General features: G+C 40.4%; 1 protein-coding gene across 7 annotated transcripts in view; it reads right to left on the reverse strand.

Moving 5' to 3' along the window:
- TMCC3 (transmembrane and coiled-coil domain family 3) overlaps positions 1-20129 on the reverse strand; it is a 128718-nt gene that overhangs the window by 24023 nt on the left and 84566 nt on the right. Inside the window, exon 1 of one of the 7 annotated variants that reach the window (XM_069000185.1) lies at positions 17254-17424. The exons of the other annotated variants lie outside the window; for them this stretch is intronic. Coding sequence (XP_068856286.1) covers positions 17254-17331 — 78 coding nt within the window. The 5' untranslated portion in view covers positions 17332-17424. Of the gene's footprint in view, positions 1-17253; positions 17425-20129 lie in introns of those variants that run through there. 7 annotated transcript variants of the gene reach the window in all.

The following is a 20129-nucleotide window of genomic DNA, read 5'->3' on the forward strand; positions in this document are numbered from 1 at the left end:
GGATTCTAGGCTCTCTTCAGCTTAAGACATGTTCAAACTCACAGCTTCAAGGCAGACATCCCAACCACCAAACTGACAACTAAGACAGTGACATTCCACTGCCCCTTCTGAAGAATTAGGGCCCTGGGACCACAAGATTTGTGGAGAGATTACAAAAGATAGTAAGAGATCGAGGACATGCCCCAGGAAAGGGAAAGCTGTCCTCACACCCCAGGTGTGTTTTGAAGAAACGCAGGAGGGCACACTAGCCTGTTGCCTTGCATTCTTGGCCTTGCTTTTGTCATTCTTCAGCAGCAAACTTGCTGCCCTGATGCCCTACAGTGCTGGGGCCCGCCTGCCTCAGAAGGCACAGAGGCCTCAGTCAGTGTCTACACCTCAGAAATGCAGGTTCCCATGGAGCTTAGCAAATAAGATGGTAGGGAATACTCAAGGTCTCCAACAGACTCCTTTCCTTTAGTTCAGCAGCAACTTACTCATGCTGCAGTACTTCCACGACACAAGTTACGTCTAGTTTTTGTCCTATTCTTGTAAAAATTTTACTTTGGACCATGTTTTCAGTACATTATTAATCAGCAGTGTCCAAGCCACACACCTCTCTCATTAAAAGTGCAACTGTGCTGTAATGGTCCCCCCACCAGCCATGATCTGAATGGAGCTAATCCAGAAAACATCCATAACTACTTAATATTGACAACAATAACCTGGAAAATGGTTGTGCATCCAAGCCAGAGCATTTAAATGGACTGCAGGCACAACCTGCTTTCCATATATTGTTCTTACATCTTCAGCAAACACGTAACAGAATCAATGTCATCTAGTTACCTCTAAAATTGAGGTATACTGAACTGGCTTATACACCTGAATAATTCAGCACTGAAGAGAGGTGATGGCACTCTAGCTTGAAATCAAGCCATGAGAGCCTGGAACTGCTGAAATCCTCTGTGTATATTTACCTATTTAAGAACCTCAAGCTGTTGGCTAGAATTTTAACTGTTCTGGTTGAGCACTTCACATTCTTTTACAACTCTACTGATTTCAATTTTTTCTATTAAATATATTCGTGAAAGAGAGTTTCATCAACTGGACAGGGGACAGCAAGTAACCACACAAAATAGGTCACAGTCTTTGGTACATCTTATTGGACAATCCTGCTCTATACTGGAAAAGCTAATAGGAAAAGTCTTGAAAAAAAATGAAGACTTCTTCATGCAACTGAAGCTTCAGCTCTTCTGGTTATGAATCTTAATATGGATGTCTAATGTTTGGCAAGCCAAAACTGAACCAGAGCTACAAAATTACCTGCAGTATCCAGCCTTGTATGCAGCAAAGTTCAACATGTATTAAGTTGTATTGTATTTTTTTTATTGAAAACGCACGAAGTATAGGCAAGCTGTTAAAACACTTAACACTTGGTAAGATACTACACAACAATCCATTCAAAAAAAATCTTCAATTTTTTCTGAAGGTCATGATTTTATTGCTTCAGTGCTCATGAAAATTAAGTATTAATGTCACACACAGGAACGAAGCATACTGAAAACCCCAGAGCTCTGTCAAGACCTCTAGATCCGGAGTTTCAAAAGCAGCAACCAGAGGTACCTCATTAAAGACCATTCTTCCACACTGTCTGGCAGCTAAGCAGTGCAGAAAGGCATTTCAAATATTTGACCAACATCAACTGCTATTTGTATTGACAAGCATGTATGAATCCAGATTCTCAAAAAAATTATCAGGAACATCACTATACTATGCACCTGAAGACACTGAAACACTGTCAAACAACTAAGTGCATCTACTGGCAGAAAAAAAAGCCCAAATCAAACAAATCACTAGACAGCAATGAATACGATGTATTCTTGGAGAGAGAATTTAAAATATAGATTGACAAGAATTTTCCATGTATCCCCCTACTGCGTGAAACATATGCCCAAATTTAGTTAACACGAGTCTTCTGTGAATCTTAAATTAACTCATGAAACATGGATGGAAAAAATCAAGACCAACAGCTGGTTAAAACTAAATACTACGATTTAAGTTTCAAATAACAAATGCAACCATGGAAATGGTCAAAAAGACAAAAAGAAAAAAGGAAAGGAACTAATCCAGTTAAAATTTCAAAGATGCAGTCTATGTGTATCCACACAAACACCTCCTACAGCTCTTGTTCTCAATGAAGAGAGCAATGGCACAATAAGAAAAGAGGCACTTCAGAATGGAGTGGATACAGGATTAATACTGCATGTCAATTGTGGCAGGAAGCACTTTGAATAACACCAAGAACCACACCAGAACAAAGTGGTCCTGCTGTCAATATCTGCTTCTTCACTTGACATGTTATGCCTGCCCAAAGGCACACCATCTCATTCTGAAGGCATCTACAGTGCTTCCCTCACAGTGATTTCTCTGGCCACCTATTTGCTGCTAAAAGCCCAAGAGTTGGTTGGGATATTATATTCATAGCAAAATTGCCTTCCCAATGTTCCTAAGGAATGCTCTTTCTTTCTACACTTCAACATGAGGCACTGAAGATGCCAGAACACCTTCACCTATGCACTTTGGGAAGATCATTATTCGCGTTTTCAGGATTAATATACTTTTATCAATTCATCCCTACCCTGATGATATGGAAGCTTCATTCAAATTAGAGCATAAAGCTGTCTTTAGTGGCAGAGCTCCATGGCACAGACATAGACACTATCAGGCACTTCAAGGCCAGGCTGCACAGGGCTTTGAGCAACCTGGGCTAGTGAAAGGTTCCCTGCCCATGGCAGGAGGGTTGGAAGTGGATGATCTTCAAGGTCCCTTCCAAGCCAAACCAGTCTGTGATTCTGTGATCAGAGGGCACACATTACACCTGATCAGTGGCTGAATAGGCACTACTTAAGAGATTTGAGCCTTAGCTCAGCTTGAACAGCAGAATAGAACAATTGCTGTATTCCCTTGCACACACATGAATTGGTAGAGAAGAAGAGGCAGGGACAGTCTGCTGTATAATCCCTCACAATCCAGCAGAAGCATTAGTTCAGGAAAAAAAATGAAATGTGGGAACATATGGACCTTAGAGTTATTTCCTAAAGTAACAACACCAGCAGCATCTTCCCAGATTTCCTCACCCCACCCCTCAGATTCTTTTATGCTCCCAAAATGCTGCAGAGTATTTTCTGATTGCTCCAGTGTCTTTAATTGTCCTTTATAATGGCTTCAACTTCAACAGTTCCTTGCAAAACCTTTCTGGCCCAACAAATGGGCAAGAATGCATATTCTCTGGATAATCTTAAACTATCTGTCTGCTGATGCACCAGCATGCCAGCCAGTGGGTAACAGGAAAATTGTCTCTGACTTCCACTCCCTGTAAGAATGGATAGGTGCCTGGTGAGGACACATGAAAATCATTTTCACAACATATCTGGGCTCATTACCTTTGAAGCCTCTACTCTCCTGTCATATTTACTAGGCAGAATATAATTCACTTAGACAAATATGAATTATAAAAAAGCCTCAGGAAACATATAAAATAATTTCCAGGAGACAAGCAAAGGACTTAAAGGAAATTCCTTGCTCCTAACATTGAAATTACATTCATAAACTTAACAGGCTTCCTTTCCAAAGGAGTAATGTAATTTTGCTGTTCCTCAAGTTTGCAGAATAATTTGAAATTTACCATGAATAAAAATTTTATCTTGATTTACTCTCTTTACCTGCAGTTAGATCTTTCTCTTCTACACCCAGCTGCTCCTTCTTGTTATTGGCACATAGGTGACATACATTACAAGCATATAAAATATTTATACCCTTTCCATGCTTTATTTGTATGCAACATGTCTTCTCCTTTTACAAAAATGAGCACAAACAGAATGGAAGAATGAATACTCTATTTATCTTAGAAAATCTGACTAACATTTTCCTCCAGTGTTTTGTTTGTGGGAATAAAATATTGTGAAATTACATCATGTGAAATACATGGAATGCTATTCTTTTTTTCTGGGACCTACATTTCATACCAGTCCCTGCAGTTTTCCATCTCTGGGGAAACTTGTACAGATATTGTAGTTTATCAACATCATTAAGAAAGGACAAAATTGGCACAACAGAGGTAAGGGCTATGAAGATAAGGAAGTCACTGTTAATAATTGTTCATCTGTGATCTACCATGCTATTGGCTTGGGACATATCCTCTTTTGGGATTTAATGGCCAGTGTGAATTACAACAGTAACATGTATTAATTATTTTTATTAAAACATTAGTATTTCAGTGGCTAAATGGATTCTACTCTTGCATGTAACATCACAATTTTAGCCAGAAGTCTCATAAATTGAATTGCCTATCGTGATTGTAGCGCTGACAGAAGAAAGCTAAGCATAGTGTTAGCCTAAGGAATACTTCTGAGCATTCACAATTCAAAAAAACCAGCACGTGTTGTGATAATGCTGAAGGGGTTTTGTGTTTGGAAATGAGCTGTTGAATGGATGACACTTTATACTTTTGTTAACATGACAGTCTCCTAAATCTTATTGCTGTTGCAAAGATAATGTCAACAGATAGACCTGTCTGCTCCAAGAAGAAAAAACATTTAGAGAACGATGCAAGTTTATCACAGAAGCCTCAGAACTGAATCTTGATAGTATGTTAATAACAGCAGTGAATGGTACAAATCACTACACTCAAAAATCAAAGCTTCCCCAAATTCAGCAAAGAGTAATTACTACAGGAATTAAAGACATTGCTCCATGTGTTGGCCAGTAAAATATATGGAAAGTTCACTGCTCCTTGCACTGGAATTTCAGAAGCTCAGTTCAAATAAAATATTTCCAAGCTGCACTGCAGCTTTAAAACACATTGATACAATGGTTCAGTGTGTTAAGACATGAGACTGATCAAAATCAAACTGGAAGGAGAATTTCTTTCCATTTCCAATTCACTAACCCTATCTTCACTAAAATATGTATTTATCAGTCCATCAGTGTGGTTAGTCATCAAAACAGCCACATCATAAGCAACATATTTGGCCCTACACAGAAACACAGAGTGATAAATTTTAAATAAGAATTCAGACACAGCTATTAAAATTTTGTCTCACTAAACCACTAGGAGTTCACACCCGTAAAATTAGCAAATTACACTGGATAAAATCAGAGAGAAAAATTTCCTCTTAAAAATAGAAATTAAGGCTTATTGCAATGTGCAAGGGATACAAATAAAGTGAATTTAACTCTATGTGACTACACTGGTGTGTGTGGTAGAGTTAATTTTCTTCACAGTGGCTAATATGGGGCTGTGCTTTGGATTTGTGCTGAACACAGGGTTGATAATACAGAGATGTTTTTGTTATTGCTGAGCAGGGCTCACACAGAGCCAAGGCCTTTTCTGATTTTTGTATTGGCAACAAGGCTGGGGTTGCACGAGAAGTTGGAAGGAGACGCAGCAAGGACAGCTGTCCCCAGCTGACCACAGGGATATTCCATACCACATGGCATCATACTTACTATATAAAGTGGGGGGAAGAGGGAGGAAGAGGGGAGACATTCAGAGTGATGGCATTTGTCTTCACAAGTAACTGGTGGGGCTCTGCTCTCCTGAAGATGGCTGAACACCCATCAGTCATTTGGAAGAAGTTTATTAATTCCTTGTTTTGCTTTGTTTGTTTGTGCAGCTTTTGCTTTCCCCATTGAACTGTCCTTATCTCAACCCACGAGTTTTTCAGCTTTTACCCGTCCAATTTTCTCCCCAGTCCCACTGTCAGGGGAATGGGCAAGTGGCTGCCTGGGGCTTGGGTGGTTAAACCACAACAGAGACATTTTAAAGCCATCTTATCAGGGAGTCTACAAAATAATCATAGGCCTTTCTTTTCCTAAAATCAGACATCCTTGCAGTAACAATAAGGTAAATTTAAGATTCCTCTCCTTTCCAAGTCACTTATTGGTATTTTTTCACCTTTCTTCCTTTATATATAAAAAAGCAATAGGAAAGGAAAGGTAACATCCTGTACTGCCAAATTTTGGAGCAACCAGAGAGCAATGATTTTTTTGCATAATGGCAAAGCTGGCAAAAAGACAGTGTTGGTTTTTTTTAAGTTTTCCCAAAACAATTATGCATAAGTGAAATGAAGAATCAGTAATATTAAGAATGCACTATGTGAGAGGGAAAGCCAGAAAATTCTTTTGCTTTTCTGCCTAATAGAAAGAACTTTAAGACCCACTGAAGAGTAATTTGGCACAGATGTCTAGATATTCAGTACATACATCTAGTTCTATAATGCATGAAAAATAGCGAAACTTGCATCTTTTATGCAGTGTTTGCAATATTCACTGCCACAGCTATTTACACTAGGTTCAGTCTTGCCCAGCTTCAGGTATGCAGCTTTACGTGATGTAGTCTGAGCTTCTTCAAAATCGACAGAGATTAGACAGATCACGGCAAGTGCTTTCCCAGTCTTGACTACAAAGGGCACGCAGCTGCCTTAAGAGAAAATGGCCAATTTCAGACAGTTGCACAAGACTTACACCATTTGAGGGGAAGAACAACCTACGGCAGATAGTATTAAAAGCTGCCTGATGTAGAAAGCAGGAACATGCATCTGCTGTGTATTTTTAGAAGCCCAAAAAACAGTAACAGGTGGTTTTTCCTTGAAGTATCCACTTGGATGGCTAGTGATTCTGAAATATGTATCCTTCACAGTATTTATCCCCTCCCTTGTGCCTGCTGGGAGAAACCAGATTTTTTCAGAGAGGTTAAATGACTCCCACCATTACAGAAGGGCTGAGAGCTGTCACAGTGGCCTGAACCCATGTCACCAGAGCCTTAGGCAGTGGTTGTCACCACTGCTCTCGACTTCATCTCAAAACATAGATTCTGTTCACGGAAATCACTGAACTTCAGCCTTCTCTGACATTAAGTGCCGCACTGCATAATGGCACAGTACACTTGAAGATTATTCTAGCTGACTCTCTCAAGTCCAAACAAGAATAACTCAAACAAGGCCTAGGCTATTTGTTCCAAAGCACCACAAGTGGGTGTACCTTCATTGCAAGAGAAATTCTTCAAAATCAAAGAGCAGTTTGCACATAGGCTACAGTGTAATATACATAGTCACTAAAACCCAAGAAGTCCCACCTAAAGTATGCATGAAAAGTGGCAACATAGGTCAAAACATCTTTTGAAAGAACAATTTGTAAGCTCCTGCACTCAAAGCCCAGCTTCCCAACCCCCCAAAAATATCATAGCTTCTGGCATCAACAGACACAAAACAAAGCTTGACATTAAGTCTTATGACTGTCACCAGAGATTCCACTCTATCACTTTCAGATTGAGCTTTGTTAGGTCATAGGTCCTGTTTTATTCATCCTCCTGAACTCAGCTGCTATTCAGGACCTTCCAGTTACTTGGCGAAAAAGGAGAACTAGACTTCCTTGGAGGCAGAAAAAAAAAAAGCTCATAAAAACTATGGGTGCACATTAAATTTATGCTGCAAGACACAATGATGTTCCTCAGGTAGAAATGCATTGAAATCAGTTTTTTAAATATCAGCAACAGAAGATTTACTCAATAGGATCTGTCTTTGCACTAGAGAGAGGATACCATAGGATTTAACACCAGAAAAACACAAAGGAATAACCTGACAATGGCACACTTCCTTTTACGAGTAGCAATAAATATCTAGCTCTTACAGGCAGTAATGCTCCTTGGTGCTTCCCAAGACAAATTACTCATAACCACATCCATACAGTTTATGGGAACAAAACACGCAAGAGCCAACAAGGACAGTCTCAGAATTTCTTCATATAACTATTGGCAACCAGAGGAGAAGCTCTCACTGATCGTCAAACTTTTCATTGTCTTCACTATTACCCTTTTCTTAAATCTTCCTCAGGTCTTGTTTATAAATGCTTTTACTCTCTCTCTTATCCCCAGCCTTCCCATGCCTCTGGGACAAAATCCAAACCACTTGCACATGACAGAAAGAGCCTGTTATACAGATCATAGGCCCTCACCACAACCAGCAACACCTGCTTGTGATGATGCTGGGTATCAGAAGGGCCTCAGTCACCCATTGCACCAGTTCACATATGAAGAAAGGGTTCCAGTGTAGAGACCTGCACAAAAAGCTGACGAGGACAAAAACATGAGAGTATGGCAAACTTACTGTAAACCTTCTGTGGACCCATTTTAGCAGACCAGAAGCGTGGCAGCTTGAATCGGCCTGCTGACATTTACTATCTGGCTTTCAAAAAGACTACTAAGAATATCCCTTAAACTCTTATTTTAGGAGAAGGCCGTAATTCTTCTTTTGTTCATCAAGGTGAAACTTTGTAATTTGCTCCAAAAAAGGACTGGATACAGGTGACAAGATGTAGCCAGATTTCTTCCTTAAGGTATGGCAGGACAGAGGAATGAACAAAGATAGCTTCTTTCCCTGGGTAGGGATGGGAGAAGAAAGAAATTACAAACCTGATAAAGTGAAGAGATATTTTGCTCTTCTGACAAAACATATCAGGGGCAACCATGACACAGAATTGTTACTCCTGCCAAAACCCCTGGTAAAACAAAGATTCCTAACATAGTAAGAGCCACACAATTCCAAATTATGCACATGCATCAGTAGTTGGAGTAATACCAAATACTGAAACATTTTATTTTCAAGTCATCTGTGTGGACTAAAGAAGTGGGGAAAGAAAATTACACCTGGCTTTTGGAGGAGGCTCTGTTCTGGGCAGTGACTGCATTTTAGGCTGAACACATGAAGTCCCACCTCTATTCCTCTCTTCATCATGTTTCCCTGCTATCTTCTCCATTCCTTGCTGTTGCCCTGAACATGGACAAAAGCTACTGAGAGCTGGCCAGTCACACCCACACTACCCCCTCCCTTCAGCCCCGGTACACAGAGGGGGCTTGGCACTGGGAGGAGTGCAGTATCTGTAAGCACAGTATGACCACAGGGAGGGTGAAGGAGCCCCAGGCTAGGTGCTCCTAATGGACTTGGTACAAGTCCGCTCTGAGCAGCTTCAGAAACGCTGTCAGGGTGAAGGCAGCACCCTGCAGTGCTGCAGACTGGAGAAGCAGCTGTGAATGAGTGAACAGTCATCTTTGGTCTTTCTTGAGTAAGAAAGGTCTTCACACCTGACCTAGGCAACTCTTACTAACAAGACCCGTTAATTTAATTTTTCTAACACTAAATGTCTCTTTCGGACTAGTACTGGGTTTGATCCTACTAGGTTCCAAAGCTTTCACCTGTCCTTGAAACCTTCAACCAAAGCTTCTTGTCTACAATAATCCAAAACATAGTCAAAGGCCAATGGAGTCCCATAGCCAGCTCCCATTTCATATACATTAATTTCCTAGGAAGTGAGGGTGAAGCAGTGAATCTTAGCAAGTCCTTGGCACACTAGCAGTACAGTACACTAAGCTGTGCTGCCCTGATTTAGAAAAATGTTCAGAGTCAGTTGTAATTGGTCTGTCAGTTTGATCTTTGTTCATCATTCACCTGTACAGACATGCTAGTATAAAGCAGCACATTTTCTGCATATCATTTCGCATTTGAACAAGCACTAGCTGAATTCTAATTTCTGTATTACATGTACTGGAATAACTTGGAATAAAGGGAGTGAATGCCGTAAAACCAGAGAAACTTGCTACATCAACTTACCCTAACAAGGCTTCTCTTCCTGTAACAGTAATTCTTGTAGTCTAGCACTTAAAGCCCAATTAGAAATTCCCTTATATTTAAAAACTAATAATCCACAGACCCCAAAACCCTGACTGCTCACATTTCCTGTAAGCTGTGTTACTTACTTTTGGTGGCAGTAGGCAATATCAGGTTTCGTTTGTTTATTTAAGAATGGAAGACTTACACTTCCACTAGCTCTGCTTAATGCTTTTTCTAACCTTATAAATCAACACCTCTTGTATACATAAACTGACTCCAGAGCACTGCAGTCTTCCCTATCTTTAAAACACCAACTTTCATCATAATCCTTCATCTTCAACTGAAAAGGCTTGCTTTAAAAAGGAGGAGCAAGACAGTTTTAAAAAAATCTTACTTAGTGCTTGAGCAGCCAATCATGTCACAGCCTTTTTGAAAGCCACACTTCTACTAACTTTAACAAAAAACCAAAAAAATCACATGACATAGCTAAATAGAGTGTTTAACTGCTGCAGCCCCTAGATGCACACACAGTGGCTGCTCTTTTTATCACAATCTTTGCCAGGAAATTAAACAGGCTTCCATACATTTTTAGCCAAGCCCACTACAAGAGCATTTATTTACAAAGCAAAAACGAAGTTAAAAACCCACCTACACCATCCTGGTTAAAGTTAAAGGAGACTGTAATATGAACTGGAAGCAGCATCTACCATCCTGTGAAGAACATTTAATATACAGAGAATTTTCCGTAAGTCTGTTCTAATTCATCTCAAATTGGTTCCATAGGCTCCTGATGTTAATCAAAAGTTTCCAATTAATTCAGCACTACCTGAATCACATTTTCATTTTAATTCAATAGCACAGTGTCAGTTCTTCACATCCCCAGAACAACTTCTTCATCCAAAGCTACTGAAACAAATATTTACAAAGGAAGGCAACTGTTACCTAAACTGTATACAAATAGGAAAAACCAAGGAAAACATGCCTACTATAGGAAAGGTTAACTGAGAATTATCAAGAATTGATGCTAAACACTTTATATCAAAAGTCCATTGAAATACACAGTGTCCAATACAAAGGTAAGTAAGAAAATATTAGTACCAGTGGTTTCAAAAACTTCTGCCCTCTGGAATTTTATCCAGCTGCAACCCCTAAACAGAACAATAACGAAGTAAGCAAGCTCTCAATATTAAGCATTTCTGTATTTTTTTTTGAAAACAAAAAGCCTTATTTCAGCTTTCTACAGTAGCAGCATCACAGTTCACAATTTGTAGGTATTCTTTATACCTCATCTGGTAGAGACATCCCTCCACTCCCTCCTTGTCCCTAAATTAAAGCTTAGATTATGTATGATGATATAAAAAAATGCTTTAGAGGAGTTCTCACTTGCTGAGTGTCTGATAAGGTTCAAGACATTCCAGTACATACTTGGTCCCATATGTGAAGGCTTCAGATTGGCAGGTTTATTTTTGGCTTTGCATATTAGTCCTCCCTCTTTCAAACTAAGGGAAGCACAGGAAACTCTCAGTAGTAAATACTGCAATGCTCTTTTGTAAAGTTTCTCCACTGGATACATAAGTGAAAAGGGAGAATTATATTCCACCATTTCCCAGAACTACATAGAAATTCACCTCCCACACAAGTCTTTCCCAAAACCAAACTCACTGTGGGGGTGAAGATGAAAGCTGCACACTTGTTAATGTTCCCAAAAGAACTAAAATGGGACAATGTGCAGTGGGAGTCTTTTTAGCTTGGACAATATTAGATGTCAAATCCACCAAAACCTTGAAGGCTCAGCCTCTGTGCAGACCTTGTGCCAGGTGGTGCCTAGTAAAAGCCTGACCTATAGAGATGATGACAGTAAGCAAGCCAGGCATCTACAGCTCTTGCCATCCCCCAGCATCACCGCTGACAGAAGAACAATTACCTGTCCTTCAAAAGGAAAGCAAATCAGAAGGTTGGCAATTTTCCCCCAGTGACTTTTATTTTTATACATATACCTAACATATAAAAGGTGATAAGAATTCCCCAGTCCTGTAAGCAATACCATCCACTGAGGATGGATCAACAGCACAGGAAAGGAAAGAAGACTCTACAGTCTTCAGAGACATGAATTTTCCTGATGGAAACCAAAAATTATAAAAGTTTGGAATTATAAATTCCAAACTTAAAATCACTTTAAACCTTAAAAAGAAGATGCATCCCTCTTTCTTCTTCTTGTTTAAAACTGTCTTCTTGGGTTAGCGAAAAGATGGATTGGGTGAAAACACAACCTTTCCAGCTTACAAGTCTACCAAAGAGGTTCCCCTTGCAGGATCAGGGGAGCACAGCAATGCTATATTAGGCTATACAGAAACAACTTCCCCTTTTGTTTCATTTGACATAACATTGCCCTTTAGCTTTTAGGTGTATTTAGTCCCAAAACTCACAGAAAAAAGATACCAACTTTGGAAACTTCCTAATATTCCTTTCTAGCACTAGGGAATAAAAAAGTAAAAAGTTTTTTAAACTGTTCTAAAGTGACAAAATAATTAAAACATGTTTACTGTTTTAAATGAACAAACCAGGCTTTTCTTCAGTTCCAACAAACTAATCAGTCTTTTTGTGTTCATATTAAAATTATGGCTTCTCTCTCCCATTTCCAATACTCCTGCATCATGGAGGCTACCCTTTAACAGGTTTTACACATTTCTAATTACACTGTGGATTTAAAACCAAAGCTTGGAGGTCCCAGCAAAATTCTCTCTCATCAAATTATTTTCATCTTATGTCCAAACCTGAGGGAACTGTGGGGAAAAGTGTGCTTAAGGTCTTTGAGCACAAAATATTGGGAGGTTTGGTTACAGATCACAAGAGCCCAGAACAGGCAAGTGTTCTACAGTGATCTTTGTATTTAAAAGAATACCAGGAGATTAAATATCCCCATCTCCTAAAACTGTGGGTGGAGTGGTTTTTTGTTTTGGTTAGAATGGTGGGGGTTTGTTTGATTTGTTTGCTTTGGTGGGGTACTCTGTTTGGAGTTTTATTTGTTTGTTTTTAATCCTTTTAGGTTCCTTTATGTCATTTCCTCTAAACCTACTAAAGATTTTAAGAAATAAAGGGAATTCAAGGACAGATGATGAAAGTGATTAGAGGCTTAGAAAGACACACATATGAGGGGGGATTATTAAAGTCTGCCTTGCTTATAGACAAGATGAATGGGAGGGATCATAAGGGAGACATGGAAAATGAGAAGAGACATTCCACAGAATGTTTTTTCATCAGTAGAAAGCAAGTGAATTCCTGCATTTTTTTTTAGTGTGAGCTTTTTATATGTGTGATCATGAAAGAATTAAATCATCCAAAAAACCACTGATTCTGCTGCTAGTCTCACTAAGTCTTAAAAAACAAGAAGATTGAAGTTAAGCTTCTCTGTTCATTAATAAATAAACTGCACCTGTTTCAGGTAAGGTTTCTGTGTTTGTTTGCTTGTTTTAAATAAAGGAAGGGTTCTTATAATTCTAAGTATGTTTTCCACTAATAAAGTTCTAAATAGGCTCCAAAGTGCAATAAATCAGTTGGGACTTCCTGTTTCTCTCTCTAATGCATCTGGTACTTGTTAAAAGTAAGTAGACTTCTACATAGACTCCTGATGGGATGCAGTCATGTGTTTTAGTTGTACTGGAAAAGGATTTTTCTCTCTATAAAGCCATACATATCAATTTATAGTCCTGATGAACTCACAGAAAACTCACAGAAAAAAGATACCAACTTTGGAAACTTCCTAATATTCCTTTCTAGCACTAGGGAATAAAAAAGTAAAAAGTTTTTTAAACTGTTCTAAAGTGACAAAATAATTAAAACATGTTTACTGTTTTAAATGAACAAACCAGGCTTTTCTTCAGTTCCAACAAACTAATCAGTCTTTTTGTGTTCATATTAAAATTATGGCTTCTCTCTCCCATTTCCAATACCCCTGCATAATGCAGGCTACCCTTTGACAGGTTTTACACATTTCTAATTACACTGTGGATTTAAAACCAAAGCTTGGAATTCCCAGCAAAATTCTCTTGCTCTTGCTCAAAATTCTTCAAGTGCTCTTGAAGCAAAAGTCAACACAATGAGGCATGAGTTAGCATAGCCAGGCTAGTTTGAACATCAAGAATGTTAACTATCACAATTGCATAGACCTCTGCATGGACTTACTGATCAAGAAATGAGTGTAGCCAGAATCTGAACACCCTAGTCTTCCACATTGCTTACTGCAAAATCAAGTCCCTTAAGAAAGCGCTACGACACTTTTTAAACTATCATGCAAGCTACACTCCAGCAAGAGCAGTACTTTGTTCATGACGACTAAAAATGCAGCTCCTATTCCCAAATCTTGTCCTCCTTCATATCTTAGGTTCTGATTTTGAATGTTTTTCAGAGATTTGTACTTGTATTTGAAGTCTTGCAGGAATCAGCTAGCACCAGACGTTAAGCACAGTGAAGCTGCAGCAACTGGCATTAGCAGAGAGGACCAGAAACATTTTGCATGGCTGCATTGTCTATGCATTCCACCTGCGCCACCAGAGTGAGCTGCAGTAATCCAGATTATAGTAACCAGATACTACTGGCAAGGAGAGGCAGGAAAGGTCTCCTGGAAGGGCAGCCTTCTTAAATCTGGAGATGGATGATTTTCCAGAACTAAAGCAACCACATAACTATAAATCTATACCATCACATAAAAGCAGAACTATAAAGCACTAATTCCATTACACTTCAAGTAATAGTGGTTTTATGCCCCACTCAGTACTGCCATGCACAGCATAGCTGGACTCTCTTGTGATTCATCCAAGGAAGAGAACATCCAAGGAAGAGAACATCCAAGGAAGAGAACATCCAAGGAAGAGAGAACATCCAAGAAGAGAGAACATCCAAGAAGAGAGAACAGCCTCTCCCTCAAAATATTTGGCCTTCAGCAGCAGCAGTGACTCTCCTAAGTTAAAATGACCCCACTGCACCTCAATAAAGTATTTTCTCTCTTTCAGCCACTGGGAACTTCGTACAAAATGTGACATATGGAGAGTTATTAGCAGAACCCAATATATGATATCTTATACTTCAAATAGCCTCAAAGAAGAAGGAATTGAACAGACCTGTTGCTATATATTGAAAAAGCTTTCTGACTGCAGCAAAAATGTTTAAATCTGTTTCCCCTCAGATGCTACCATTTACAAACTCCAAAGGCTATGTTCACAGTAAATTGTTCTAGCACTTCTGCAAACTGAATTTAATGATGCCTTCCTACAGTATATACAACAACAAGTTTGAAACTGTCATTTTACCTGCCCAGAGAAAAGGTGCCACTTTCTCACAAGAAAAATCCTTAGCTGGGCTTGAAAGACACGTGTAGTAACCTATAAGCTGGAGAATTCCTTTAAAACCCACCTGCCTAAAAACTGGACTCGGTAGCCTATGTTACACAGACCAGGAGATCCAGCTTCTACTTTGACACCTCTCTTTTCCCCGGACTTTATTAAATGGATCTCATCCTACTTACAACACGTTCTATCCTGCTAACAAATCCAGCTCCAAGGCATTCTTCACACAGCAAGTCTCCCTAGTCTGCTTGGGCTCTTGAGAACCTCCCCACCAGCTCTGTATTGTTGTTTTATGCCCTGCATTGTTCTTGTCCATCCATGTTTGGGAATGGCAGCTTTAACTTCAGCTGCTCTGATGATTTTTATTCAGTCTCTAAACAAAAAATACATTCTACTTTCTTGCTTTTGTCTACATAACACTGCCAGTTCTTGCTGCTCCAGTGCATGACCATTTCTACTGCCATGGTTAAGGCAGTAAGAGAAATGTTGAACTTATCCAGGCAATTTGCCCAGGAAAAATTCCAATTTGTCTGGACTAAGCACAAACAGATTTAATGCAAGGTCTTATCATCATCTGGAACATACAACATGCTGCTATCATCCCTAGAAATTATATTACAAGTTCTGTGATATCTGACACAACTTGTAAAGCCCAGATTGTGGAGCATCACAATGACATACAACTCTAAAAACTTGTATAGAGTTGTATTTCCAGTTCCCATGGTCACAGGGAGGGAAGAAGACATTAATTCTGATTAAAAGAAATCCAGTATTAGAAAGAAGACCAATACTTTTATAAAACTGCCTTAAACATGAGGGTTTGGGTTTTGTTTTTTTTTTTCATTTCCATACACAAGTACAATAAGCAACACAGCATGAGATTTATGCATTTAAGCAAATCAACTAGACTACTAGGAGTAGCGTTTAACTCTTAAATATACCAAAAATTATGAAGACATGGAACTTTTCTCCATGGCCACACTTAGCTAGGTATTACACTATTCTTACAGCAAGATCAATGAAGGAAAAACTAATCAGTTCAACTTTCAACTGAGGAAAACAAAGGAAAAGCATAACATTTTTAACTCCATTATGACCAGCATGTGCATCCATCTTACAGTGTGAAGAGTATTGTAGACTCCAGTAGTAACACTACAGTGTATAGGGTTATCTGTTTTTAAAACATTTCCTTATTCTGAATCGCACCATCTCCTTCTCATCACTGTCAATTAATGGGCTGGAGGGATGGAAAATACTGCTAATGCGCAGTACAGGAAAATAAACCAAAACCTTTACCCCAGTCACCCCCTAGAAAAGATCTTCCCTCACAAACAGTTGATCCTTACACTTCAAACCATAAAACTCATTTGTTGTCAGGCGCAAGATCTCAGCATAGAAAAGAAAGAAGAATTTCTGCCAATATCCCAAGTCAGCTAGAGCAACCTCCTTTTTCCTCTCCTGCAGTGCATGGGAAAAAAGGGGCATTTTTTTACATGCCTTTGAGCCGAGCATTCAGGTAACAATTTTAAACTAGAAAGCCAAGTTCCTTCATAAACAGAACACTTACCATAAAAGCCACTTAATACATGAAAGGATCACAAGCTTTGCCTATACATGTTTATGTTTATATATATCATATGAACAAAACATAAAAAAAAAGAAAGATGAACTTGCCAGAAGACTACAAGAAAAACTATTCCATAAAGCCATACATCATGGATATACAATATATTCTTACTTTATCCCTAGAACACACAGGTGAACTTTTTCTGTCAAGTTCCATTCCTACTACAGCCCTCTTTTAACTCCATAAAAGGAACCATAATACTTCTCTGCTGCCAGATACAATCACCTGCTCCAGAGTTTATATTAAACAAACCTTGAGAAACAAAACCAAACCTTAGTATTCACCACTGTGATCGAGACACAGAGTCACGGCATTAAATCATCGGCGCTGTTGACTCTGGTGAGTAAGTTCTCTATTACACTTGTATCCCTCTAGTTTCGATTGAGGATATACCTCGAACATTGGTTTCTATTAAGTCAATATCCAGTTTCATTTCATTTTCCTATACCAACAAGTGTTCAGAGTATGAAAGAATCACGTAGGAAAAAAAACCTTCCCTTTAGATCGTCAGCCAAGCAAACGCGGAGACCTTACGGGGAACGTGCTGCAGGTTGGCGGCTGCCTCTCAGAGCTCGGCACCCAAACCCCCCGGGCAGCCCCAGCGCCGCCGCCTCCCCGGGCCGCCTGCTCTCACACGCCTTACCCTCGTCTTGCGGCGCCGGTGCCGCTCCGGGTCCGAGTACGTCCTGTCCACGGCGAGCGCCGTGTCGCTGCCCGGCATGCTTGGGCTTGTGCTGTTGCTGCTGGCCGCTGCTCCGTGCCGGGCGCGGTGCCACCCAGGGCCGCCCAAGCACCAGCCCCGCGGCCGCGGGACTGAGCGGGATCGGGATCGGGATCCGCGGCCGCCGCCGCCGCGCGGGAGCGCCGGGCACGCCCCGCCTGCACGGCCCCGCCCGCACCGCGGCCGCTCCGCTGCTCCCCAGCCCGCACACCCGGATCAGCCCCGCGGCGCTCCGGGTCCCGCCGCACGGGGCGAGCCCGCCGGTCCCGAGGGGGCCGGGGCTGTGGTGTCCTCCTCCTTCGAAAAAGGAAGGACGCCTGAAAGGGGAAGAAGGTGGGAGAGAGCTTAGCCAGAGGGACTGGGCCAGAAGTCCCTTCGTTTGTTCAATTTTCAAGGCCGTCGTGTCTGCGGGGACAGCAGGAGCTGGGACGCGATGATCTCCCAGAGGTATGGCTGGACGGAGGGATGACAGTTCCTCCTGCTGACAGCCGCCGGTCTGCGTCCGATCCAGCTCTTGGAGGGAGTTACCATCAAGGGATTTCGGCTTCCTTTAAAACAAACCTAGACCCTGTGGCTACAGTAAAACCTCACAAAACACAGCAAACCCTAAAGCTTCAGAAGATCAAAGGGGAAAGAAAGGAAGAAACCAGAAGTACTGTGTTGTCAGTTTTGGGCAGACTCACTTGTAAGGTTTTGACTTCGGTAGCCTAAGGTACCTTGGACACAACTGAGCACTGCTTCTTGAAAGCCCTTGATACCTAGAGGTTTTCACAATAAAATGGTATAAACATTCTGTCAAACTAACTAAATAATCAGGGCTTGCATTTTCTAAAGTGGTCAGTGGAGCACAGCAACCAATTCAGCCCTCTTTTCTGCAAATACTTCAATGTCCCGGCATAGGGGAGCTTCAAACGATACTTCTGAATGCTCAGGGAAAACTTGTTTTCCCGGGCATGCGTATGCCAATGTACTTAAATTCCTAAGAGTTGAGTGGAGTTTCTGACTGATTTTCACATTTATCTTATTTACTTCCTATGCTGAGGAACGCATTTAAGTGACACAACACATTTTAACCCACTGAAAAGTGTAAGTAAAATACTGGTTTATAATCACTAAGTTGTAGAGGAAATGTACTTCTTTTCCTTTCTGAAATAAACAGAATAGTTGAGTTACCACCTCTAATTATTACACACGTAAATCTGGAGTTGCTTCAGGCCAACTTCCTTGCAAGAGTAGCAGGACTTCACCTTTTAGGTACAATTGTTATCATGCTCATGCATGACTCACACCGCTTTTCTTCTCTACTTGGAGACAGCAACAGTCCCAAGACATGTGGGTATATAAACATACTTAAATATCAACATAGCTAACTACCCTAAGAGGACCTTGCAGATTTAAAAAATATTTCCCTGTCACCATTTGGGTTTTTTACTGGATTTGTATGTTCCAAGATAACAGTACTGTCACAGGTTAATTATCTGACACAAGGGCCTCCTTGGTGTTTTCAAGTAATGAGGTCTTCATAAATGAAAGACCTGGAATTCTAAAATAAAAAGAAATACTAGACCCCACCTTCTAGGCAGGTGTTTCTTCTTCAACTCTAACACCAGTTTTAACAAAGTTATCCCAAAGTAAACAATGAGTGGGTTTACTACAGGAAGCACTATTTTCCTAATGCAGTATTCAAAGTAACCAAACGAACACTGGATACTGCACACAGGTGGTGACTTGCCACCCTTCCTATACTTCTTATGAAGGTGAATGAGTTAGCTTAAGTTAAAAGGCTGCTGGGAAAAAAAAAACAACCAGATATGGAAACCGTGTTTTTTCAGTTCTTCAGCCCAGACATGAACATTAATTCATGTGCCAGAGGGTGAGGAACTCTGGAGGTAAAGGTGAGTAAAAAATTAAATCAGCAAATTTTGTGGGGCTTGGGGTTTTCACTGAAGTAATAATTGCACATTTCCAAACAGGAATGTGTGGTTTCCAGCACCTAGGATGAAACATCCTTATTTCCTCAGAAACTTTCAGTTTTTTTTTGAAGACTTGCCAGATGTAGTTGATCAAAGCATCGAAAGGGTAAGTAGTTGGAATAGGGACACATAAAGGACTGGAACTGCTTGATGTTTTAGTATTAGAAGGCTTATTATAAATCATACTTTATTCAAAAGCTTAAGAGTTTTCTTTACATATCAGCCTTATTTAAATAGTACCAGCAGAATAGCCACAAAATGGCAAAACTTCTCTTCAAGATAAAAAGAGGCAGAAATATGCAATATATATTTAGAAGTAGTATTAACATACATACTACTATATTTACAAAGAAAGCTCTGTCCTAATGTAGCCTCTAAGAAGAGAACATACTACAGCTGGTCTCGTAAGACCCCAGTGTTGCATTAGTCACACCTTCCAACCAAGCCTGTGGATCTGTTGCTTGGGCACTGCCCTCAGTGGTGCATACCAGAAACAACAGCTCCTGCGCCAGCAGCGAAAGCCCTGGCACTGGGCGGTTCATGGGGGAGCTGTGACCCCAGGACAGCAGGCCAGTCAAGTAGGAACAACTGCTGCACACAGCAGCAAGTTATAGTGGAGGAGAAATAGCTGCTTGGGTAGACGCACCTGTCCCACAGGTCAGGAGAGTCCTACCACGTAAGCTGAATTAGGAGCCATTGTCATTTTGACAGTCTCTGCAAGTGCCACATCTCAAGAAATGGTTCTTTTCTTAAATCATCTGCATCTTCAGAATTTATGTCAAACTGTGGTGCAATGCAATTCTCTGACAAAAGGCTGCTCTTTCC

This window comes from Aphelocoma coerulescens, chromosome 1A (genome assembly GCF_041296385.1).
Source record: "Aphelocoma coerulescens isolate FSJ_1873_10779 chromosome 1A, UR_Acoe_1.0, whole genome shotgun sequence".
NCBI classification, from domain to species: domain Eukaryota; kingdom Metazoa; phylum Chordata; class Aves; order Passeriformes; family Corvidae; genus Aphelocoma; species Aphelocoma coerulescens.